The sequence below is a fragment of the Embiotoca jacksoni genome, unplaced genomic scaffold, assembly GCF_022577435.1.
Source record: "Embiotoca jacksoni isolate LCO1_2020_lvr unplaced genomic scaffold, fEmbJac1.0.p SCAF_13, whole genome shotgun sequence".
In the NCBI taxonomy this organism is placed as follows: Eukaryota; Metazoa; Chordata; class Actinopteri; family Embiotocidae; genus Embiotoca; species Embiotoca jacksoni.
In genome coordinates, this window is record NW_027185263.1 from 10,736,152 (window position 1) to 10,759,438 (window position 23,287).

At 41.6% G+C, this 23,287-nt stretch overlaps 4 protein-coding genes across 6 annotated transcripts; 2 read left to right on the top strand and 2 right to left on the bottom strand.

Moving 5' to 3' along the window:
* The first annotated feature begins 3 nt into the window (after positions 1 to 3).
* Positions 4 to 4,933, top strand: LOC138196415 (mitochondrial import receptor subunit TOM40B). Its single transcript, XM_069146420.1, has 10 exons — positions 4 to 382; positions 801 to 1,000; positions 1,539 to 1,606; positions 1,684 to 1,776; positions 1,906 to 2,007; positions 2,122 to 2,227; positions 2,465 to 2,587; positions 2,712 to 2,788; positions 3,474 to 3,576; positions 3,662 to 4,933. The coding sequence occupies exons 2-10, from the start codon at positions 817 to 819 to the stop codon at positions 3,799 to 3,801; spliced, it is 996 nt and encodes a 331-aa protein (XP_069002521.1). The 5' UTR covers positions 4 to 382; positions 801 to 816; the 3' UTR covers positions 3,802 to 4,933.
* Positions 4,934 to 5,010: 77 nt separating this feature from the next.
* On the bottom strand, positions 5,011 to 11,552 carry bicdl2 (BICD family like cargo adaptor 2). 3 transcript variants are annotated; one of them, XM_069146418.1, is made up of 10 exons: positions 11,074 to 11,552; positions 10,753 to 10,873; positions 9,108 to 9,323; positions 8,847 to 8,963; positions 8,033 to 8,179; positions 7,689 to 7,835; positions 7,364 to 7,438; positions 6,707 to 6,789; positions 6,489 to 6,603; positions 5,011 to 6,371 (listed from the first exon to the last, which is right to left on the bottom strand). In XM_069146418.1, exons 1-10 carry the CDS (start codon positions 11,094 to 11,096, stop codon positions 6,204 to 6,206), a joined length of 1,212 nt encoding a protein of 403 aa, XP_069002519.1. In that variant the 5' UTR covers positions 11,097 to 11,552; the 3' UTR covers positions 5,011 to 6,203. The 3 variants fall into 3 exon arrangements, with proteins under 3 accessions (XP_069002519.1, XP_069002518.1, XP_069002520.1); XM_069146417.1 differs by having other exon boundaries at positions 10,753 to 11,552; XM_069146419.1 differs by lacking the exon at positions 7,689 to 7,835 and having other exon boundaries at positions 10,753 to 11,552.
* A 774-nt stretch (positions 11,553 to 12,326) lies between these two features.
* On the top strand, positions 12,327 to 13,754 carry mia (MIA SH3 domain containing). The gene is made up of 4 exons (XM_069146421.1): positions 12,327 to 12,618; positions 12,856 to 12,989; positions 13,111 to 13,221; positions 13,302 to 13,754. The coding sequence occupies exons 1-4, from the start codon at positions 12,501 to 12,503 to the stop codon at positions 13,323 to 13,325; spliced, it is 387 nt and encodes a 128-aa protein (XP_069002522.1). The 5' UTR covers positions 12,327 to 12,500; the 3' UTR covers positions 13,326 to 13,754.
* Positions 13,755 to 14,114: 360 nt separating this feature from the next.
* LOC138196418 (alpha-crystallin B chain-like) lies at positions 14,115 to 19,899 on the bottom strand. Its single transcript, XM_069146422.1, has 4 exons — positions 19,890 to 19,899; positions 15,797 to 16,192; positions 15,270 to 15,392; positions 14,115 to 15,181 (listed from the first exon to the last, which is right to left on the bottom strand). The coding sequence occupies exons 2-4, from the start codon at positions 16,163 to 16,165 to the stop codon at positions 14,990 to 14,992; spliced, it is 684 nt and encodes a 227-aa protein (XP_069002523.1). The 5' UTR covers positions 16,166 to 16,192; positions 19,890 to 19,899; the 3' UTR covers positions 14,115 to 14,989.
* Between the last annotated feature and the right edge of the window lie 3,388 nt (positions 19,900 to 23,287).

The window sequence follows — 23,287 nt, forward strand, 5'->3', positions numbered from 1 at the left end:
CAGATACAGTCGTCCGACAAGAAACAACGTATGACGAACGTGGCGAAATACTTCAAAGCCTCAAATCAGCTAACTAATACGTTTTAAATGAAAGACAGCCACATGAAATGTATACGTGTCAAAATGCAATAATATTACCATCGAACTAACAGTTTATACACGTAAATGTAAATGTGCAATTTTCCAGCAATCCCGTCATGTTTTCGGAGGGACACATTTGCAGGACATCACATCTGGAGGAAGAAGCTGCTAGCAGCATCACTTGCATTCGCACATTAAGTTGGTAGTTTATTCCCCAAGAAAATCCACCTGACAGTTTTTCTGATGTGCGACTCTCATTTCCGCTTGGGATTTTAACGTCTTTTGATCTCATCGGAACTAGGTATGTTAAACCATTCAGCCCTCATGCATGTCTGTTTTTGCTGATGCTAAGGTCATGCTGGCTAACGGATTGCTGCACCATCAAAACAACAGATGCATGATGCTCATATGTAGTCAGAATCACTGACGCATATTTAATTTTAAATTCCTTATAAAACAACGTGAAGAGCCAGTATAATAGATCTGCAGATACTTGTCATCTTATTTGTGATTTCTGTCTGACACAGTGGTAAAAGCACAACTGGCCAATTTTAAAAAAAAAAAAAGTGTTATTTCCTCTCTGAGCTGTATTTTAGGCCAGGTTTCTGCCCTACTTCTGTTCTCCTCATGCAGGACAGAGTCTGGTTTTAAGAAATGCAGGTACAGGCAGCAGGTAAGGTCAACAAAAGGGTCACAAATCTCATCTTTGTGTCTTGTAGGACGTGTTCGGCCCACATGGGCAGTGTTCTGGCTTTGTCTTCCAGTTCGGGCCATCAGAACTGGCCTTTCTCCACAGACCCTCCTCCTTCTCGCTGGGACACACATCCTGCTCACTGGGACAGTCCACCGCGCTGGGAGAGGAGGGATGGCCGCCTGCCCAACCCGGGCAGCTTTCACTCTCTCCACAGGAGCTCCAAAGGTACAAAAGCAAGAGCTGTGGAGTGCACACAAGATGTCCAGGTGCGATGCATGGATAAGGGTTCACACAGCTGCATGTAGCGTAAATGCCCGTGTCTTATTGCTTTAAAGCTGCAACGTTTTTTTTCTCCATTGAAATTGGCTTGCAGAACAAAAAACATGTTCACATCCACACTAGAAACCAAATCGCTTTCTCATGTAAGGATCAGGAATTTGGTTTCCTGCTTGCTGATTACTCTGAAATCAAAGTCTAGATGTAGTTTGAGCTCCAAAAATAATCATACATTTTTACCAGTACAATTGTGTAAATAATAATAAACAAGACCTAGTATTATCCAAGGGCAGCTGGATACTTTTGAGTATGTGCAGTGTTTTTCATGACAGTGGACTCTCAAACATTAAACTTATTCAATGAGAGAGAGGCCTTTAGTTGCGTAGAAGCTATCCTGGGTTCCTTTGTGAGCCGGCAAACAAAATAAATACACAAAATGTGTTATTAATGTTTATGGTCTGACTGCTTCTTCTCCCTTCCTCCTCAGATGTGTTCCCTCAACAGATTGAGGGTGTCAAGATGATGATCAATAAGACTCTCAGCAGCTTCTTCAAGGTGACACATCCACCCAAATTAATTTACATGTAACAGTTTTATTAGAGCTCTGACTTAATGACTGGGTTTTCTTCCAGGTCAGTCACGCTCTCCACCTCAGTGCTGTAAGTCCTTCATACTATCGATTCCACGTGGAGCATCTGCAGTCTGACGACTACAGCAAGGATAAGGTCAAGCACAACTCACCAGATAAATAATATACTACCATTGTTCTGTTATGATGCTTTTTTTATCTGTAACTCTGGGAAAAAGGTGGAGTATGTTGACGAGTTGTATAATGTTCGTTCCTCACATTTTAGGATGCCCCAGCATTGATCGGTGAGATGGACTCTTCAGGTAGTCTGAACGCCCACGCTCTGCTGCATCTCACTGAGCGTGTGCGAGCCAGAACGGTGTTCCAGGTAAGGTCCTAATCTCCATCTCCCCCATCCAGTATTCAGTCACTGCCTCTGAATAAGTCAGTTACTTCACTCAAAGCAGCTAACTAAGTGTTTGAATTACTGATTGTGTCTTAGACGCAGCAATCCCAGTTTGTAACATGGCAGTTTGAAACCGAGTACAGAGGGAACGACTTCACTGCTGCTGTGACGGTAGCCAACCCAGATGTGCTCAGAGAGTCAGGTGAGAAATGACAGATGGAGTATCACCTGAGTAGCATACCGTTTTACATTCATAAGCAGTGTTTGATAGATTAATGTATTGACATGTTTTTTTATCATCCACCACTATTAGGAGGAGCTCTTATTTTTCTTGGTCAAATATTACTTGTTTTTTCACGATGTTTTCCGATAGTTACTAAATTGGCAATAAAGCACTTTATCATGATATTTTATGTATCTGTATGTTTTTCCTGGACAGTTATCCTTGTAGCACACTTCCTGCAGAGCGTGTCCTCTGGACTGGTGTTAGGGGGGGAGCTGGTCTACCATCGGGGACGAGCGGAGGAAGGAGGAATTCTCACTTTGGCTGGACAGTACTCAAGTAAGTTTTTAATCATGATTTTATCTTAAATATCTGCAATTAACTGAGCTGGTGTCATTCGAGATCTGTTTTGCTTGATTTAGCTTACGGTGTTTAAATTTTTTTTTTCTGTCCCTCCGTGCAGGACCAAACTGGGTGGCAACGCTGAATGCAGGGAAAGGAGGCGCTCACGCGAGCTACTATCACAGAGCCAATAAACAGGTAGGGCAATACAGCCGTACAGTGGAAATCAGAGGTGCCAAAATCTTTCCATTGAAGGGACAAAAAATTATCAGGATGAAGGGCCTGGGGAGAAAAATAATTTTATATTATGTGAAAATTCATTTAATTAAATTGTAGCATATTTTGCAGAAAATTTACATCTAAAATAAAATATCAGAATAATTAAAACTCTTTAAACTGTGTCATAGTCATTTTATTATTTTGCAGAATTTTTTGTCAAAAACATTGGCCAATTTTTTTGTAAATCTTCTGTCGTCATAGAGCCACAGCCTCGATCTGTCATCTTTACTGGCAGCTCAGTCAGTGACATAGGACACACTAACAGCACATGAGCATCAGCAGGACAGAGAGAGAATACCATCCTTCTTCATAGATATGACAAAGGCCAATGTAATAGCAAAGCTTCACAGCAATGTGCTATACATTGCCGTAACACTCTTAGTATGTCCTATTTAGCTGCACACATTTTACGCTTCATAAACATTAGGGATTTTGGATTTTACAGCATTTAGCAATAAGTAGAATAAGCATGAGTTTGTCAAATGCCGTGGTCAGCTATATCAAAGAAGATGGAGGCCAAATTTGGCCTGTGATTGGATTGCTCTGGTAAAAACACACTATTTACTTTGGGAGAATTTTGTAACTTTATGTTTGTGTTTGCCAGATCCAAGTTGGAGTGGAGTTTGAAGCCAGTACTCGGACACAGGAGACCACGACCTCATTTGGGTACCAGATGGAACTCCCAGAGGCCAACATGGTCTTTCGAGGTAAATTTCCTACTGCAGGTTTGAGTCAAATAGCATGGAAACTATTCAGAACAGTGTATAGGAATTTGTTTTTGTGTGTGTCCAGGTATGATAAACAGTCGGTGCATAATAGGAGGCGTGTTGGAGAAGCGTCTGACCCCGCTGCCGGCCACCCTCATAATGGGTGCTTTTGTAAATCACAGAGGTGACAAGCTGCAGGTGGGTCTCGGAGTCAACGTGGGATAACCCTCTACAATGCCCTGCTGGAATTACAAATTACTGTCAGGACTGTCGTCCAGAGATCTGTTATAGAGGCATCACGAGGAACTGTTCTTCCAAGATTTGTCGGACCCCTCAAAACACTTCCTGTTTCTTTAAGTCGATGCAACTCACCTTGCAACCTACCTCTCAAAATGGAGGTGATGTTTTCTGATTGGGTAACAAAAGGACTGCACTGGAAGAACTGATGAACATTTGTGGGGGTCAACATATGTGACTGGAGACATATTACTGCCCCTGAAACCAGACTGCACATCACCTTCTGGACTATAAAAAAGGATAAAAGGCATAATGTACTGTAAACTTAGAATCAAGGTTTTATACTGTAGCTAGTCCTAAAACTATGTAAATGATATACATGATACTAAAAGATAGCATTTTTTATGTTTTAGCCCATTAACTAGAAATGATGTGTTCTTGATCTTATTGCTGGCTATTTTCAAAAGGTGGTTGTAAAACAAATACATGTTTTTTCCCATCTTCCGGGCAGTAGCTGGTTTACATTAGTGCCAGTATTATTTAACATTCAACTTGTACAAACAGCAAAGCTCACCATCATTGTAATGCTTTTTAGCATCTGTCTCCTAAACCTTGAATTTTGGAGCTTCCCGGTGTGAGAATGTACCAACATTTACTTAAGGTCAATCTATAACCGGACCAGTCAGCAGTAACGTCAATCCTGTGTGAGTTTTAATAAATGGGTGAAACATCGGTATGATTCCTAAAAAATGTGTAGGAGTAAGTAATCATGTGCATTTTCTGACAGCATATAAAATGTGTGCGTTCCGCACAAACAGAAAGCCTGTTGATTCTTAAGAGAAAAGGTGCTGCTCCATATGTACTAACCTCAGACTGAGGCATGTGAGAGTGTCCGTGCAGACTCCGCTGATTGGGGGCTGTACAGTGTGTACACAGATGAAGGCATGGGGAAATGCTGACCTGTATGCAACCTGCACTACTTTCGATTTCCAGTTCTGTTTAACATATAAAATGGTGCATATGTATTATTTATACATTATGTAATATAAGCATGTAGAGAAGTTGAAGGGTGGGACTATCTTTTTGGACTTAATTTATTAAAGATGTTATTTATGTCATAGTTTTTGTTCTTTTGGAGGATTACTACGTGTAATACAAACCAACAGAATTACCACCCAACTTTGAACCAAGGTGCTTTGTAGCCTCTTTTAGCTTTTTGTTTCTATTGTACATGGTTGAGCATCTAGCAAAAATAGTCTGTCTGCCTGGCATTGTAAGTGACCAAAACAAACTTTAAAGGAGAGGGAATATTTGACATCTATCATGTAGCTAGAAACACCAGAGACTAAATGAAAACCTTTTTCCCTCCTCTACATTTATGAAGCTGATTTATGAAGTCACAGAATTTGTACAGTTTGCTTGCTTAAAAATGTATGATGCTAAGGCTTACATATATGTGAATGAACATTTGTTGCATTTAAGATCTGGCGAATTGCACTCACACAATGCTGAGTAAACCTACCACCACCAGAACAATCTCTTGTATTTTACAGTATACAGTTTTTAAATCTGGTGTCCGGTGAGACGTTCCCACTCTGTCCGGATGAATGCATACTATACTCGGTGTGACCTATGGACAGAGCACCAGAAACTTCAGCTAGCCAAGCCAGATAACTTCCAGTTTGAAGGAGGATAAACACTTCAATTGTGCAACTCGTCTAGACTTCCCAAACGTGACCTCAAATTCGGATAATGAAATGAGTCATCTCACAGTGGTTTGACACTCAAAACAATTAGTCTACAGTTTTACAGCCACAACAGTAGCAATAGAGTAGGCTACAGCAAAAGACTTTGCATTTGCAGTTATGAATGAGCTGGTTGTCTGTGGAAACATTCCTGAGAAAAACTCGTTCTATGGCGTACGTATGGTGACGTGTTTTACATCACCCAGCCTTGGTAGGGTGGAGCTCATGCAAAAGGAGCTGCTCTTCAACTTGCTTATGTGCTAGCTGCCAACTGACTGACATCACACAGATGACACTTTGGATCTCTGGGAAGTTAAATCCAAAAACACAGCTGCAGTTACTGCTTATTGCCACAAGTTCCACCAAAGAGAACAAAATATTTTTAAAATGCTACTAAATGCTATGTTGAGAACAATCAACAGATTATAAAACATCCAACGGAAACTCAGGGGTGACATTCAATTTGAAATATAAAATCTGAAATTACTAATATGTACATACATATAAATCTATTTAAATATGAGGTCTGTAAACATTTCATTTGTTAATGCTGATAACACATTACAGTGTCCATTGTGTGGCAACAAAAGCCCGCAGTGGCAAAAATTGGATATTGTCTGTTTAAACCGTCGCCTCTTCTCGCTGTCATTTCTCTCTGAAAAAAGAAAAGAATCTTTTCGCTCCTTCCCCCTTCACTTTCAAAGACTTGCTTCTTTGGAGTCCTGCAGTACCGTCTTTTTCTCGCTGGTTTTCCCTCTGTCTCTCTTCCTCCCCGTGCTGAACCTGTTGATTGATCACCAGCCTCATGTCCTCCTGCAGCAGGGTAATAAGGTTAAAAAAAAAAAAAACATTCTCCCTGCACACTTTACTTTTTAAATGTGTTACCAGAGGGCATCATCTAGAATTTTATATCCCTGCACACAGACTCACCTGCCAGGCATCCAGCTCTTGAGACAGCGTCACCTTGTGTTTGATGGTGTTGAGAAGCTGCTGAGTTAGTGATTCTTTCTCTTGACGCACCGTGGCCAGCTCACTCTCAAGGGAACTGGATATTCATTAAAAAATAGCAAAACATATTTATCCAGGTGTTCCAATGTATTTGAATGACTTCAAATCAAATCAACAAATATTTTATTGCACAGCATTACCTGTAGCTTGGCTTTCCAGAACTGCCTCTAAAAGGTTCGATTTCATCCCTCAGAGACTCAAGTTCTTCCCGTTGAGATTGAAGCTGCAGAGTGTGAAAAGTGTTACATACTGCAATGATCACAACACTACATATTGGATCATGATTGGCCTTCAAACTAGCTGTGACGTCACAAAATCATACTCTACTTAAACACAGATTCAAGGTGAGCAGAGAGGATCTTTACTCCCTCAGTTGCCAGTATCCAAGTGGAGACATTGGCCATAATGTTGCACGGTTAAGCGTGAACATCCAAACACAGGAACAATTAGCTGAATTTAGTTTTGATTTGACTGCAACAAGATGCAGGGGGTACAACTAGGTGTCTGAATTTATTGATTGAAAGTTACATGTACTGATGCTAGGCTACGCTATGTTCTTTTCCTTTTAGTCCTACTGCGATGAAGAATAATGACATAATACAAAATATGACATCCTATGAATGCATATTCTCAGATAGATCAGCAAATACAACTTTTTCTTAACCTGCTGAAAAGTTAACCAGCCCCAAATGACAGTATTTCCTCTGCTCCGGTCATTTGTTTTTATATTTAAATAAAACATATAACATTGTTTTTGTGAAAAGCGTGTGTGCGTTGTTGTATGCAGTTTAACAGACCTCCTCTTTGAATGCTTGTATTTCTTCATCTCTGGCTTGCAGGACTGTGGAGTGGGCTACAAGAGCTTCTTTTGCCTGGTTAGCAGGAGAGATGTATACCACATCACAACGGATAGAAAGGTCAAAATACTTTACGACTGCATGTTAATACTTTCAGGGTAAAATTGGCTCCATAGATGTTCATTTTGGAGACCAGTTAGTATCAATGCAAAGAGGGATTTCAATAAAGGGTGAGAATTAGTGCACACTAGCCAAGTTAGCCTGTGAAGTTATTGTGTGCCAGTCCGAGCAGGTACTCAAGTGTTGTGTGTGTATGCATAGGTACCTGTGATTGCTGAATTTCACCAAGCAGAGATAAAGGTTGTGTGTGTGTATTGTCCAGGATGCTCTCTTCTCTCAGGTTCAGAGCGTTTTGCTTTAGGGAATAATTCAAGGTGCGCAACTCAAACACCATTCCCTGCTCCTGCTCTATCTATGTGTACACACAAACAAACACACACACAGTGAGAGACAGGCACGAGTACACACACACACACACACACAGATCAAGAGCTTTAGACTAGTCTTGTTAGTGGCGTGTGTTAGTGATTAGTTATATCTCCTGCAGTGCGTTCCTGTTCCTTCGAGCTTCATCTGTAAACACCACAGACTCCACTCTTTGATCCTCACCTCTGCTTCTTTCTCTCTCAGCTTCATCTGCAGCTCTGTCAGTCTGTCTCTCAGTCCTTCTCTCTCCATGCGAAATCTTTGGCTGTCAGCCTGAGAAGCTTTCAGCTGGGCCTCCATGTGCAACAGACGCTCCAGCAAAACTCTGTTCTGTACGGGAGGGAGGGAAAGAAGGATGAACACGGATTACTGTATATACATACATTACACTTATAACCAAATTTCCATGCTTTGAGGTAAAGATGCTTATGACACCAAACCTGTCAAATATCTGAGTTTATGTAATATTTTGCTAATATCTCTGTTGCTAATTATGATCCCATTTAGACCCATGTTTCCAGGATTTGAGTTTTGATGTAATCTCAATTTACTGGAGACTTGACTCCCAAAAATCTTGACCTTACAAGACTTTAAAGCAAAGACTTTAAGATAGCTGCAGGCTGACATTGGTGAGCACACTTTGAATATTTATTTGTATAATTATTTGGTTTCATTGATATGAAAACACTGTTAACACAGCTTTGAAATTAAAATGATCAAATTCCATTTGATGTCAGTGCACAGAGATCTACAGGATTTGGAACTAACTTGCACTTTGGTACTGAGAAGTGACTTGCCTTGGACTTGCTATCATGGACTTGAGATGTGACTTGGATTTGCCCCACAAGGTCTAAAAAGCAGCTCTGCTACTTGATTATTATATTAAAATGTCATGCTATGTTTGAAAATGAATGCTGTTTTTGTATGAGCTATCCTGCAGCATCCAAATGTAGAGGCAATGATTTGCTAGTGCAAAATATTAGGAAGTGACAAGTACCTCTGATTGTATGTTCTCTAATTGTGAGAAGTTGATATTTTGGCTAAAAGACGACTCCTCCATCTCTTCTCTGAGGGAACGAAGCTCAATCCTCAAGGAATGCTCCAGTGTTACAGCCTAGACAAGTGGAAAAGTTGAGAAGTTCAGTGAGTGACAAAGATAGACTCCTTGAACCTGCTCGTCTGCATAGTTTCTGTCTACGTGATGACGATGTTACTCAACACACACGCAGAAAATCATGTGCTGGCAGTTCAAACTAACCTCTGCCAGCTGCTCCACCAGTCGTTGGTTATGATTGGCTAATCGAGTCATCATCTCACTGTCATCTTTTCGCTGGTCTCGCCCCTGGCTGTGATGTTTCTCTAGCTCAGCTCTCAAGGCGGCAACATCTGCAGTCAGTTCAGCCTCCCTCTGTCCTGATGCCAGTTCATTCATCCCCAACCTTCGCTGAAGAACATGCTTCTCCTGCTGTAAAACCTGAAACAATGATATTACATAACATTAACAGGCTTCAAGACACCTTTAAAGAACGTATAAATAATAGATTTAGAAATACAGCGCATGGCTAATTTTATTTCTTCTGAATTTAAAGGGGACAAACAAATGTGACAAAAGTTTCCTGGCAGGAGATTCAGGGACACTGGCAGCTTGAAAACCAGACTAGAATTTTTTTACAGCATACATTTTGACTTCCAACATGGCCACACAATAACAGGACCTGGAAAATGAAGCAGCTAAACAGAATTCAAACAAAATTCATATTATCTTTCACGCCACATGTAACATGTCAAAAAGTCTGTTATGGAAAACATCCATCCTTTTCATTTTTACACTGTGTCCTGGGCAGATTCATACCCGAGTTCATTTAACTGAAACAACAGCAACATATTGTCCCAAATTACAGTTTATATGGTTTTTACATCTGTTTCTGACTTGAGAATCTGGTGAACAACACAGTCTGATCCAGGGGTTATGATTTATTTAATATATTGTGATACTGTAACCAAGTATCAGATTTTCTGTCCCAGATCAGCAAAAGGAAGAACTTTAACACATGTCACAGTTGAAGTTGAAGAAAACTATAACTTTACTCACTTATTTTTTTATATAACACATTGGGAAAAGACCAAGACCAATGTCCAGGCAGGAGTACAAGCCTGGTACAAGCTGACAAAAAAACAAACAAACTCCAGGAGCTAACTGAGGTTACAAGCCACATGATAAAAGGTTGTGACACAGACTTTTCATGAAAGCTAAAGACTTATTACCCAGTAACTGGTAGAGGCAGAGTGGGGGTCTGTGTACTGACTGGGCTGATTGCAGAGTTTTTGCAGGTGGGCCAGATTGGGTAACAGGCAGCAAGGGAGGGGAATGATCATTACAGGCAGGAGACAGGGCATTGAAAGAGACAGACAATGGGGACCTCTGGTGGGTGAAGGGAGTGTCACAGGGAACAAACTCAGAAACTTTGAGGCCCGAAAACCAAAACCCTGACATTTGCTTTGTTAGTTGGAGTGGAAGAGTCAAATGTCTGAAGATAGATTACAACACTGCTGTCTAGCACAACACAAAATGAAACAGTGTCGAATCTTTGCATGTTTAAAATCAATACAGTATCACAAAAGATAATATTGTGGTACTCAAGTGTATCGATATTTCCTTACACACCTTCTGTACCTGTTATTTCAATTATCTAATGTGGAATAAATTGAATTGTATTTGTTGTTAGTTACAGACTTACAGGTTCTTCCATATTTATAATGATGAGACTGGAGGCGGGGATCATTCAAATGGCATTTGTTTCTGGTAAAAAGTTTGTGTTCCTTTTGTTCCCACTAAATTTAATTAAAAGTCGTGTTACAAAGTTTGCATTGTTCAACACAATTTACATCAGCTGTGTCCTTACCTCGATCTCCCTCTCCCTCTGCCCCAGAGACACTGCCAGCTCCTCATTCTTCTCCAGTAAAGCCTGCCCCAGCTCTGCAGCTAGTATCAGGTCAGTCTCTATCCCACCTCCACTGTCGATACTACCAGGAGAGCATGTGGATGAAGGGAGAGCAAAGGAGAGAGACACTGAGGAGGATGAGGAGAGAGGAAAAAAGGAGTCCTCCAGGCTGGGTGAGGGAAGACTGCTTTTCCTGGGGGTGAACATTGCTACGAGTTCTCGGCTTGTAGTTATCAGTTAGAAAGCATCATCCCAGGTCTTGGACTTGTAACCCACACTCACTTGGGTGGTAGATGGATATCCATCGACTTATTTTTCTGTTAAACAAAATCTGGGATCCTTTTCTTTGTCTTGATGGTCTTGTCTGGAGTGTTTTGATGGATTTGTCTCTGCCAAACTTCTTCACTGGGGAGGCGGTGGTCCTGATGTCCGTATCATTCTATCAGTCGTTTCTGTCAGTGAGAAAAGACCCTTCAATTACACAGAAAAACTCAGAACAGACTTATTGTTTGCTGGTAATACAATCTAACATGGCCTATAAGGAGGTCTTTTGTCTGACAGGTGCTTTTGTTGCTCTGACCGAAATACCAGCTTCAGTGTTCGCTTTGTTCTGCTCCCCTCCCTAAATTCCAAAGAACTGTGCTCTACCATTTCCTACAAATACAGCAAAGTCTTCATATTCCCCGAATAGTCCCTAAAATAAAGGTTTTAGCCAAATTATCATGAGTCAATCATCACCTTTAAAAAGTTTGGTGCACCAAAATGGGTTCTTAAGGCACCAGTCACCACAGGATCATTCATATATAAATCCTGTCTATATAACTACATTTCAGGCTTAATATAGTTGCTGACTGAAGTCTCAGCCCACCGAGTCTCCCCTGACATTTCTCTTTGAGCCTGATGTCACCATCTGCCATCTCACCTGTTAATACCTCTCATCATGAAACCAAGCTGTCATCCTGTTTTACATAATTCAAAAGATAAGTAATAAATTCAGTCCTACTTTATCATAAATTGACTCTTTTATGAGAACAGACAGAACCCATGTTCTGATTTAAAAGGAACAGAAATGAAGTCTGTCTTACCTGACAGTTCCCAGCCAACTTACCACATCAACAGGTACATTCTTCCTGTTTGGTGAGTGTGTTTGCGCAAGAGAGGCTCAGCTGGTTTCCTTGGCAGTGGAAACATACATGTAAATACAGCCGGTGGCTCCACCTCCTCCTGGGTTTTGAAAAAGGTAAAGAGAGGGTGGAAGAGACAGAAGATGTGAACAGAGTGGTGACATAGATGCAGCTCAGACATCTTTGTGGTTGACTGAACAAGGAGAGGGAAATACAGATTAACTCAGGAATTCACTGCAACAAAGTTGATGGCCCCGCTTTGTGAGCGGGGGTGACACAGGGTGAGAGATGGAAACAGTTCAGGACACAAACAGGGGTCTGTCTAATTGGGTCCTCCTCCTCCTCCTCCTCCTTCTCCTCCTCCTCCTTCCTATCCTCCCCCTCATCCCCCATCATGTTTACCTGCTTGAAGGGTTTGAAAGGAGCTCTGTGTGTGTTCACTTATAAGGAAGGGGGTAGGGAGAGTAGAAAAGGGGATTGCTGAACCTCCGACTCCGAGTCTGTAAGCAGACAAAAGAGAATAAAAAGCTATAAGCAGGACCCTACAAAAGATATTTTAATCATTAGGTGCATTCACATATTGACATGGCTTGCAAACTGTGGTTTGCTCTTACACTCTGGCTTTTGCTGCCAACCTTGGAAGCTGGAAGGCAGATGCATAAACTGGCTGACAAGAAACTCTGCGCTGACTCTGAATGCAGCTGTAAGTAGAAAAAAAACCCGTCTTTTTCCTGCATGTGTCTGCTTTGGTTAGAAGTTAACTGTGATCTGATCATATTATATAACTGTAGGTAGAGTTGAAATGATAATACACATACTGATTCATACATGCTCTTCCATTTGCATACAAATACAACAAACATGAGAAACAAAAGTTCTCCATATGATGTCACCTTTTCTTCCTCAACTCACATCAGTCTCCTGCTACATTCCTGCACAGATCCTATCTTGATAGCTCGTGCACTGCAGGACTACTACCCTGGAGACTGCAGGTTCATCCCCCTCAGACAGGGGCAGCTTGTCTATGTCTATGCAATACTAAAGGACAGAGGGAATCTCTTCTGGGCTGGCAGCGTAAGTAAACATAACATATTTATGGGATATTATTTATTGCTTTGAAATAAAAATGTCAAGGAGAAATGACAAAAAAAAAAAATCCTGCCATCAATAACTCATCTCTATTGTCTGTTTGCAGGTACAGGACTCCTATTATGGACAACAGGAAGCTCGTATTGGCCACTTTCCCAGCAGCGTAGTGGAGGAGACACACCCTCTCATGCCAGCCAGCTCTGAAGTCAAAACTACTGTAGGTGAACACACATGCACACACACGTTTATGAATTATGTAATGCCTTTTCCTAATTCAACCTCTTTTTTTCTTTTCAGAAATGGGACTTCTACTGTTACTGATGTCACCTTTACCAAGAAACAGAAGAACTTTCTCGTCAACTATTACAAGACAACTTTTTTTTCGTTATCATATGATCTTCATGTGACGCGCATTGTCGACAGAGTATGTAAATGAAAGTACCTGATATACTCCACTTTACGGAGGCATGGGAAACAGCTCTACACGGCAAAGGATTGTTGACTAAATACATTTTCCATAAACAAAAGAAACAATCACTGCTGCTCACCAACTCCTTCTGTCAGTTTTATTGATTGATAAGCTTCAGTCTACAGTCTCTGTAATACTCCATCTTTCTGTTTATATTTGTTTTGCCAATATTAAAAAGTATTAATTCATTTCAAGAGAAAAATATCAACTGTTCCTGTTTTTTCTCTACTACAACTACTTCTTTTTTTAATTGATTTTGATATTGATTTTGAGTTCCAAAAAATTAGGATTATGAGTAAAAATATATTTTTAAAATGCAGCAATGAAGCAGAAAATGAAATTATATTAGTGGTGACTTGTGCCTGAAATCATTCAATCTTGTACCTTTAAAAATTTTTAATAAATCACAAAAAATTCTGAAAGAAAAAAAATTACAATTTAAAAAAGAAAAGTTTGAAATTTAAAAAATTCTGAAAGAATGCATTTTTGTTCCCCAATATTATTGAAATTTGTGAGAATAATTGATTTTAGTTAAATAAGACGTTAGCTTGGTTCATCAGCTTCTCTCCAAATGTGTTGTATGTTGTATGTTATATGTGAAGTTATTTTGAAAACAAAACACCACAAACATTTTTAAAAAATTCAGTTTCAGCATTTATTCTATTTGTCATTGCCTGTGTTAATACAGCAGCTGACTGTTGCCAATATAACAGAGCTGTAATTCTTGCATCTACAAGGACAAATGCACTCACTTTCACATACATTCACACACACTATCCTTAGCAGCTCAGAGGTCACGCTCCCCCCATGGAAAAGGAGCCCAGTCTGTCTCAAACACATCCGTTCCTCTCCTTGTCCTCTACTGTTCCTCCTGCTCATTCACCCCTCTCTCTTCCTGTCAACAGCGCACACACCTGGTCCCAAGTCCTTTGGTGGCTTTTTATTTTTGTGAAAAAACCAAAAATGACCGTATATGCCTCCAGAGAACCTCCTCCTCACACATACAGAAACCAATGCTATTTTCACAGAATAAATGGAGCACAGATGGCATCTGCCTTATTCCTACCCACTTAGTACTCTGTGTACATTAGATACAGTCTCTGTTTAACAATTTCAATCTGTCATTATCTTCAGTGGACAATTTTGAGAAGCCTTTACATTTCCACTCTTCAATTATGCTGATGCTTCAGTAAACGAGAGGTGGAGTTTAAAAAGTGATTCTTGTGATTCGGGAAATCAACTCTCAGGAGCTCAATATCCTGCAAATCATATGCGCTGTCAAATAGACTCTGTTACATGGGCTCAACATTTTGAAACACCGCTGTCTTGCTGAGACATCAGAGTAACAGTGAGTTAGGAGTTAGATACTGGTTTATTAGAAGGCATTTGCACTTTTAGACATCTAGACAAGTATGCCTGACCTATATGTTTACTCAACTGCCGACATAACTGAAAAAGGTTAAATCTAAGAACAGGTAGCACTTGGGGTTAATAGTCAAACAGTGTCAGGGGCGCTCTACATTTTCTGTTTCGGTGTTCCATCTTCACAGGAAATAGGAATACTGCGCTCTGGGCCAGGAGATGACCGAGGTGCCGTAATTGTCAGCACACCATCAAATGACAGATTGGAGGTGACCTCGGCCACTGACACGCCAGAGGGGAGCCTGTATTTCCTCAGAAACTCCCTCGACACGAAGCCGTGGTCATCCTGAAAACAGAATTAGTCGGTATATCAGTGAAGTGTCACCAGGTCAGTGTCGTTTGATATTTCAGAAGATTTCTACAGTCTCTCTGACCTGTCTGTCTTCATGCTTGGCGTGTATTGTGATGCACTCGTCACTAACACTGACAGACAGCTCATCAGGGGCGAAATGCTTCACATCCAGATATATGACATAGCGATCCTTTTCAATGCGCATCTACAAAGACAGCACAGCTGTTAGGAGCACTACTGAGAAATGTTTGAGCTGAGCATAAAAACACACAATAGCTTGTTATTGTCATCTCAGTGCAAGACTCACACTTTCACTTTTATACAAACACTTGTGGCATTTGTGCAAGACAATATTCTTCAATGGTACTTTTGACTCAATACTGTAAAATAATGTATACACATTTCACAAACGAAATATTTCTGTTCTTCTTAATTGACTCAATGGTCTATCACAAGATTGTGTAAACTGCAGAATATTCATTTTCTTCACCAATTTTATTTGTGATTATGAGGCGACTGAAGTAGTATTAGAAGTTCTGATTAGCAGTCAACTTGAGGGTATTTAATAGAAGTTGGTTTGATTATTTTCAGAAGAGAATTATACTTTACCTCACCGTGTCCATTGTCAGGCCAGTTGAACCAGCGCATGAACGAAGGGCGCATCCAGGGGAAGGACCAGGAGAAGGGCCAGATTAGTGGCCAATCAGTCAGAGGTTCTCCTAGGGAGAGGTCAGAGAATCGATTTGGGAAGGCCCGGCGGTACCAGGGATACTGGATGGGAATATCCATGGTGAAGAGTTGAAAAATCAATGGCTGTGTGGGAAGCTGACTCTTGGTCTGACCTGGTTTGAGTTGGGTGCTTCTGTCCTCTCCTCCGCTGAATTTATAGGCCTTTTCCTCCCATCCCATCCAGGCTCTGTCTCTGTTTGCATCCTCTGCACCCTCCGCCCCTTCCTGACCTCCCATGCACACTTGCATAGGGACTCTGCCAACAGGCTGATCTTTCTGGAACAATGATGTCAACAGTGTTTATCCCTCCATCACCCTCATTGTTTCAACTGTCTGACTGCGACGGGTTGTCTCTCTCTCTCTCTCTCTCTCTCTCTCTCTCTCTCCATAACTCTGTGTCTCCCCCTGTCCTCTCGGTCATGAGGTGACAGTGGCTAGCAATACTGCTGATGCCCTCATGCTCATTCCGCAGGAAATGCCCTCGACTGATGTGTGGGTGTGATTTTGTGATTTATTTGAGGAATAGCTGCCAGAGCATTAGCCTGCTGTGCTCCGAGTGCCAGAAGCTTTAGTTTTGTGTGTGGAGTGGATGTGTGGTTGAATGGGAATTGATGAGTTTGTATGGGACAGCATTAGGTGAGACTCTATGATTTTGCAATGAGCTCAGATGTAAAATATGAACTCCTTTCCATTGGTTATGCCAACTAATTTCTTTCAGACTGTGCTTCATCCTCCAAGTCATGTTGTCTCTAAATTACTGCACACATTAAATCGGTATCATTTGCAAGAGAGGAGATTATATAAAGCTTTCAAACCATCATGGCATATACCATTGTTTTACTGCATTGCACAATTTTTCTCAATCAGCCAAAGCCTTGGCTTTGTGCCAGGTACTGAGCCAGGAAACCATCTAATAAAATCTGAAATTTTATGATAGCATTTGTGTTACATAATGGTCCATTAAAAATGGAAGGTCAATGGGCTGTCAATTGGACATTTGTGAAATTTCATACAGTTTTTTTTTTTATGCATAATTGTCTTGGGATATACAGCAAGCAGGGAAGGATTATAAGAATCTAAATTAAAGCAATGACTTTCTTAGTTAAGTTTAATGATCATTGAGCTAGCCAGGAGTTAAACCTAGAATATTCTGATCTGTAGAGAGATGCTTCATCAGTTCCACCACTAGCACCATTAAACACTTAAGGTAACAATCTTTGTCTCACAACATGGCAGTGTAACAGATGGTCTGGAAATTGGTGGACAACTGATGAAAATAGGATGGAATGACTCTTTAAATTTGAAAATAAGGGTTCTCATGCGGGACAACATAGTTGACTTGGCCAGCATGAAGCCATGTAACATGAGGTAAAGCCTGGAGCACGTAGAGAAGCAACATAAAGATATTGTGACTGAAAGAGCTTGCTGTGACCTGGATTCAAACCGGGGTTGCTGAAATTGATTATGGTGATGTTCTATCGTCATGTATTTTTAATTTTTTTTTTTAAATTTAATCTGAAAATACAGCCTGATAGAATTTGTATCCCCCTCTAACTTTTTGTAGGAAAGATGAAACAACTTCATATTTACCACGGTTATTAGACATCATCTGAAGAACCTACAAAATAAAACATGGGATGGTTGGGTATCATCTGTGCAGTACAGCTGGTTATAAAGAAATTTAAAGCCAGCTCCAATTGCAGCAGATGCTGCGTACACATGGATGCTTCCGTATTAATAGTCTAATGATGTCATATATAATCATTTATCAGTCAGAGGGACCAAACCAGTACTATAAATCCCAAATATGAAAATACTGGGAAATGTCTGTGTTAGGAAAAACAGTAGCTCATTGTCAGTGTGTAAATTAAGTACTACCATGTGTGCAAAAGTTTCCTTTGGTCTATGTAGGTAGCAGTTGAAAGGTCACTACTACATGCATAGATAACGAATTCCTTTCTGACAGCACACATCATCCCGGAGGAGGAGGAACTGGCTTTAATTTAGTAGAGCACATAGGTTAAAAGAAAACATACCCATAAGGTATGAAGAGCATTGAACCCCTATGCACTCAAGTTATACAACATGTGCACATACTTATAGGAATGTAATCACGTGATGTTTTGTAACCCCATGTATACAATAAAAGGAGCAAAGAGGGAAGTCTGATTCGGAGTTGGCTGATGCCAGGTGAAGAGCTTACAACTCTAAGACCCTGCACGGACTTCCCTTGCTGCAAGTAAAACTCAGATTTGGTGCCAAGCTTTGTTTTTGTCTGACTGTGGGTTTGATTCTTATCCTATCAGCGCTATGTTACGGTTCTGAACCTAACATACAACTTGGTCCTTCGAGCCGGATCCCAAGATATCGCCGCCCAGTGAGGAGGGAGAGGACACACCGGAGTCTGTCGACAGCCAGGACATCTAGGATGCCTGCAAAAAGACCTGGGGCGTGAATTCGTGGCCAGGCCGGTGCTTTAATGTCTGAACTCCCCTCGGTGGACGACGATTGACGGGATCCTGAATCACCCAGGGAGACAGAAACAACGCCAAAGTAAGGAAAGAGTACGGCTCTATAACCGTGAATGCGAAATTAGGTAACTCCGCCGTAAGGGAGGTAAATTAGGTAACTCCGCCGTAAGGGAGGTCAATTCGGTAGGTAACTCCGCCGTAAGGGAGGTCAATTAGGTCACTCCGCCGTAAGGGAGGTTAACAGAGAGCTCGAGTGAATGTGTGTGTGTGTGTGTGTGTGTGTGTGTGTGTGAATGCCACTAGTGGAAACAACAGCACAGGAGGAAACCTAACGGTGTAAACGTAATCCTGTGGTCTGTTAAAGTACACATAGTAGTGGATTAAGGAAAATAGGTCCTGAAAAAGACACGTAGTCTGTAAAGGACACAAAGAATATTAACATAATGGGGAGTGAAAACAGTAAGCCTGCCTTAGAGGGAGACTCCAAGTTTATGGAACGGGCATATCCAGGCAGCACCAGATTCCTAGACAACTGGAAGAAAAAGTTTGAGTTTGACGGAAGATTAATGGAAGGGCAATGTAAGAAAGTAGTAGAAGGATTGATACTGAATGTGTCAGGAAAGACAGGGAAAAACAAGCGGCGAAAGGAAGAACGGTTAGGTGTAGCTAGAAAATGGTTAGAGCAAGTAAAAAAAAGGAAAGAAGCAGGGAGAGATAAGCGTACTACACTGCAAGCCACGGCAGTCGTAAATCAGGATGAAGAGACAGGACCCCCGTCTGATATACATAGACAGCGGAGGGAAGAAGCAGAGAGAGCAGTTAGAGCGTTGGAAAGATTAGACGCAGAAGAGGAGCGCCAGAGACAACAAGAAGAAGAAGAGGAACAAAAAGTGATAAACGAAATAGGCCCGACTGCAGCTAGACTAACTAGTCCCATAAGAACTAGAAGTCAGACAGCTAGGGCAACTGGCACGTATCCAGTGTTGACAGCCTATAAAGAAAAATACGGCATAACGAAAAAAAAAACAACGAATGTGAAGGCTGTGGCACAGGACCCGACCCCCCACCAAAATATAACACTGAAACATACCCCCTAATGGCGGTGGCTAACCCTCATTTCGGCATAAACGGTGACCAAGAACGAACTATTGACGTATACAGACCATGGACGGAGAGCGAATGTGCGGAAGCATGTAAAAGCTTAGGAGACTATGTCACTGATGTGGAGGGATGGATAGAGAGACATAAACAGTTAAGAGACTCCTACCGCCTAAATGGCATAGAAGTAGAACAAACGTTTAAAAGATGTCTCACATATAATTGGAATAGAGTAAGAAGAGTGTACACAGGGAAAGCAGCGGATGGTAACGTCCTAGGCTACGGTACAGCAGAACTAAATGCCCAGATACAACCCGTGTATGACAGCATGACCGAAGTATTCCGACGGAGACCAGACTACGCTAAAATAGCACAATGTAGACAAAAAGAAGGAGAGGACGTACATGAGTACAGGACAAGACTGGAGGGAGTGTTCAGACAGAACAGTGGACTACACGACGACGGTAATCCAGATGGCCCATATCAACAACAACTAAAACAGGCTCTGATGTCAGGCCTCCACCAGAGCATAGCTGACTTTATCAAAAAACACAATGTTAACCACCCGACAGACGGACTCGTCCCGTGTATGAACTGGGCTCAACACGCCCAAAGTATTATAAAAAAGAAAAAGAAAAGGACGGCAGAAACAGCAGCCACATACTTATTACACTATGAGGAACCATCACAAGTCTTTTTCCTCGGCCCGCCCAGAGGCAGGGGGCGTGGAGGAAGGGGGAGAGGCAGAGGCAGAGGAGGATGGGCTCCACTGCGCTACCCCGGAGGCAGGGATGACAGCTGTTGGAGGTGTGGAAAAAAAGGGCACTATGCACGAGACTGCAGAGCAGAAGACAACTCTGACCAACATGACGAAGAATACGAGCAGTCACCCCCACACAACCCATTTCGCAATAAATGACTAGAGAAGGAAAAGGGAGGAAAGGATCAAGGTAGTGTGGACGAGACACCCATACTAGATCTTACTGAAGTATTATTACATTTCTCGGGAGATCATGAAAAACCCACAAGAGAATTAGAAGTAAACGGAAAACCCATCACATTTTTATGTGATTCAGGTGCAGACAAAACAGTTTTAAAACAACACGTACCTGGTTTAACACCATCAAATGGACGGATTTTTGTGAAATCCGCAAATGGACAGCTTAACTGTCATCGCACGTCCAAACCGGTATGGATACGAGACTCACAATCAGGAGAGGAAACCCGAAGTTCAGTGGTAATCTGTCCTGAGTGTCCAGTCAACCTGTTAGGGAGAGACTTACTCTTAGCTATGAAAATATCTATAGTTCCTACCTCTAAAGGAATGGTCGCAGTGGGGAAAGGGGAGGCTGTCGACACACTAGTGGTGCAGAATCATAGCGAACCTTGTTACTACTGGTCCCTCGACATGCCTCAACCAGACCCTACTCACACTGGAGAACAACTCCTAAAGTTTGCAAGGAAAAAACAAACAGGCCAGTATCAAGAACAACACGCAGACCAGATGCACGTGACACTGAGGTTCAAGCACACCCCAGGGCCAGACCTACCATACAATGAGAAAGTTCAAAAATTAGGACCTCAGAGAATCACACTCAAAGCAATGTACACTGATGGGAAGGGAAAAACAGGGTGTAGCGTCGTGTTGTCAAAACCAGCACAAGAACTATACATAAACTATGGAATCGTACCACACGTCTCTATTACCAAACCTAAAAAGTTTGAATGGAAAGAGATAGGCCCATTTATAACCAAAGGAGAAAGAACCCAGACCTGGGAAAGAGCGGAAAAAGGGTGGGAAGTAAATGAAACTGGGACGATGTACAGGAAAGTGTTGAGCTGGGTTGTAGCTGTGTCACCCCATGTACATCTGTCCGCGTATGAGGACGATGTAGTTGAATGATATATAACTGATCTAAAGAACTATCCTGAATTGACGCAAGTCCCATCGTCATTCTGGTCAAAAGGGAAAACAGATGTAGGATTAATGACTACAGTAAAACCGGTAAAAATTAAAGCCAAAACAAATTATAGGCCAAGAGTGCGTCAATACCCATTAAAACCGGATGCCGAAAAAGGCATCAAACCAGTAATAAAAGACATGATAAGAGCAGGAATCTTAATAGAAGCCCCCGAAGCTACATGTAATACACCTATTTTTCCAGTTAGAAAGGCAGACTCAGACAATTGGAGGATGATTCAAGATTTAAGAGTGGTCAATGAAGCTGTTGAGAGTATGGCCCCATGTGTACCGGACCCACACACATTATTGAATCAGTTGAAAGCAGATAAAAAGGTGTTTACGGTAGTAGATCTAAGCAACGCATTTTTCTCTATCCCAGTGGACAAAGATTCACAGGGGTGGTTCGGATTTACAATAGAAGGAAGAAAATATACGTACACCAGGCTCCCACAAGGGTACTGTGATAGCCCCACTATATTTTCAATGGCAATACAGAACTGCTTGGCAGATTTCCCTACACCTGAACATTCACAGGTGATAGTGTATGTCGATGACATATTGATTGCAGCAGACACCAAGGAACACTGCATACACACGTCCATAGCATTGCTGAAACACCTCGCTCAAACAGGAAATAAGGCATCACTGTCTAAACTACAGTGGGTGCAAGAGGAAGTGACCTTTTTAGGTCATGTGGTCAGTGGTGACGGAAGACGCATACAAGAAGAAAGGAAACAAGCTATAACGCAGACACCAAAACCACAAACTAAACGACAAATGATGCAATTCCTAGGGTTATGTAACTACTGTAGATTATGGATCCCAAACTACGCAGAGCAGACTCAACCCCTGCTAGATCTCATCTATGCAAGTCCAATGAACCTCTCTGAAAAGATTAAATGGTCACTGGAAGGAGAAACAGCATTAGTAGCCCTTAAACAAGCATTAACCAGTACCACGGTTCTGGGACTACCGGACTATGATAAACCTTTCACACAAACAGTGGACTGCAAAGGTCCGTTTATGACATCAGTACTGACACAAGAATATGGAGGAAAAATGAAGCCAGTAGCTTTCTACTCTAAAAGATTGGACCCAGTGGCGTGTGCACTACCCCCGTGTGTAAGAGCAGTATGCGCAGCAGCACAAGCCGTACAGTGCTCCGCGGAAGTGGTGTTGTTTCACCAATTGACACTGCTAGTCACACACGAGGTGGATGTTCTGATGACACAAACTAAAATGACATTCTTATCACCAGCAAGACATCTTGCTATAATATCGTTACTGCTTTCACAGCCACACATAACTCTGAAGCGATGCACCACATTAAATCCATCCACACTCATGCCCACGCCAGAAGATGGTACACCACACAACTGTAAAGCCTTGACAGAACAAATGTGCAAACCCAGACCAGACTTAACCGACATACCCCTAATAGAAGGTATGACATTGTATGTTGATGGTTCAAGCTCAAAGTCACCAGATGGAAAAACACAAACAGGATTCGCTGTGGTCACAGACAAAGAGATTGCACAGGCGAAAAAATTAGCCTCGAACCTCTCAGCCCAGGCGGCTGAAGTTATAGCCTTAACAGAAGCATGCAAAATAGCACAAGATCAGAGCGTCACTATATATACTGATAGTCAATATGCATTTTCTACACTACATTTATTCGCAGCCCAATGGTCACGGAGAGGAATGACCACATCCACAGGAAAACCTGTCGAGCATGCGGACTTATTAAAAGAACTCCTTAAAGCAGTCCTGTTACCAAAAAGAATCGCAGTATGCAAATGTGCAGCGCATACAAAGAAAACGGACAGAGTAAGCAAAGGC

What these genes read in the sequence shown, in the direction of transcription:
- LOC138196415 (XM_069146420.1), top strand. Translation starts at nt 817, where the DNA reads ATGGGCAGTGTTCTGGCTTTGTCTTCCAGTTCGGGCCATCAGAACTGG. An exon ending in GAGCCAGAACGGTGTTCCAG is followed by an intron (nt 2,008 to 2,121) that starts GTAAGGTCCTAA and finishes ATTGTGTCTTAG; the next exon opens with ACGCAGCAATCCCAGTTTGT. An exon ending in TTTGGCTGGACAGTACTCAA is followed by an intron (nt 2,588 to 2,711) that starts GTAAGTTTTTAA and finishes CCCTCCGTGCAG; the next exon opens with GACCAAACTGGGTGGCAACG.
- bicdl2 (XM_069146417.1), bottom strand. Translation starts at nt 10,998, where the DNA reads ATGTTCACCCCCAGGAAAAGCAGTCTTCCCTCACCCAGCCTGGAGGAC. An exon ending in TAGAGAACATACAATCAGAG is followed by an intron (nt 8,180 to 8,846) that starts GTACTTGTCACT and finishes CCTCCCGTACAG; the next exon opens with AACAGAGTTTTGCTGGAGCG. An exon ending in TACAAGCATTCAAAGAGGAG is followed by an intron (nt 6,790 to 7,363) that starts GTCTGTTAAACT and finishes CACACTCTGCAG; the next exon opens with CTTCAATCTCAACGGGAAGA.
- mia (XM_069146421.1), top strand. Translation starts at nt 12,501, where the DNA reads ATGGCTTGCAAACTGTGGTTTGCTCTTACACTCTGGCTTTTGCTGCCA. An exon ending in CGCTGACTCTGAATGCAGCT is followed by an intron (nt 12,619 to 12,855) that starts GTAAGTAGAAAA and finishes ATTCCTGCACAG; the next exon opens with ATCCTATCTTGATAGCTCGT. An exon ending in GCTCTGAAGTCAAAACTACT is followed by an intron (nt 13,222 to 13,301) that starts GTAGGTGAACAC and finishes TTTTCTTTTCAG; the next exon opens with AAATGGGACTTCTACTGTTA.
- LOC138196418 (XM_069146422.1), bottom strand. Translation starts at nt 16,165, where the DNA reads ATGCAAGTGTGCATGGGAGGTCAGGAAGGGGCGGAGGGTGCAGAGGAT. An exon ending in CTGACAATGGACACGGTGAG is followed by an intron (nt 15,393 to 15,796) that starts GTAAAGTATAAT and finishes CTGTCTTTGTAG; the next exon opens with ATGCGCATTGAAAAGGATCG. An exon ending in CCAAGCATGAAGACAGACAG is followed by an intron (nt 15,182 to 15,269) that starts GTCAGAGAGACT and finishes TTCTGTTTTCAG; the next exon opens with GATGACCACGGCTTCGTGTC.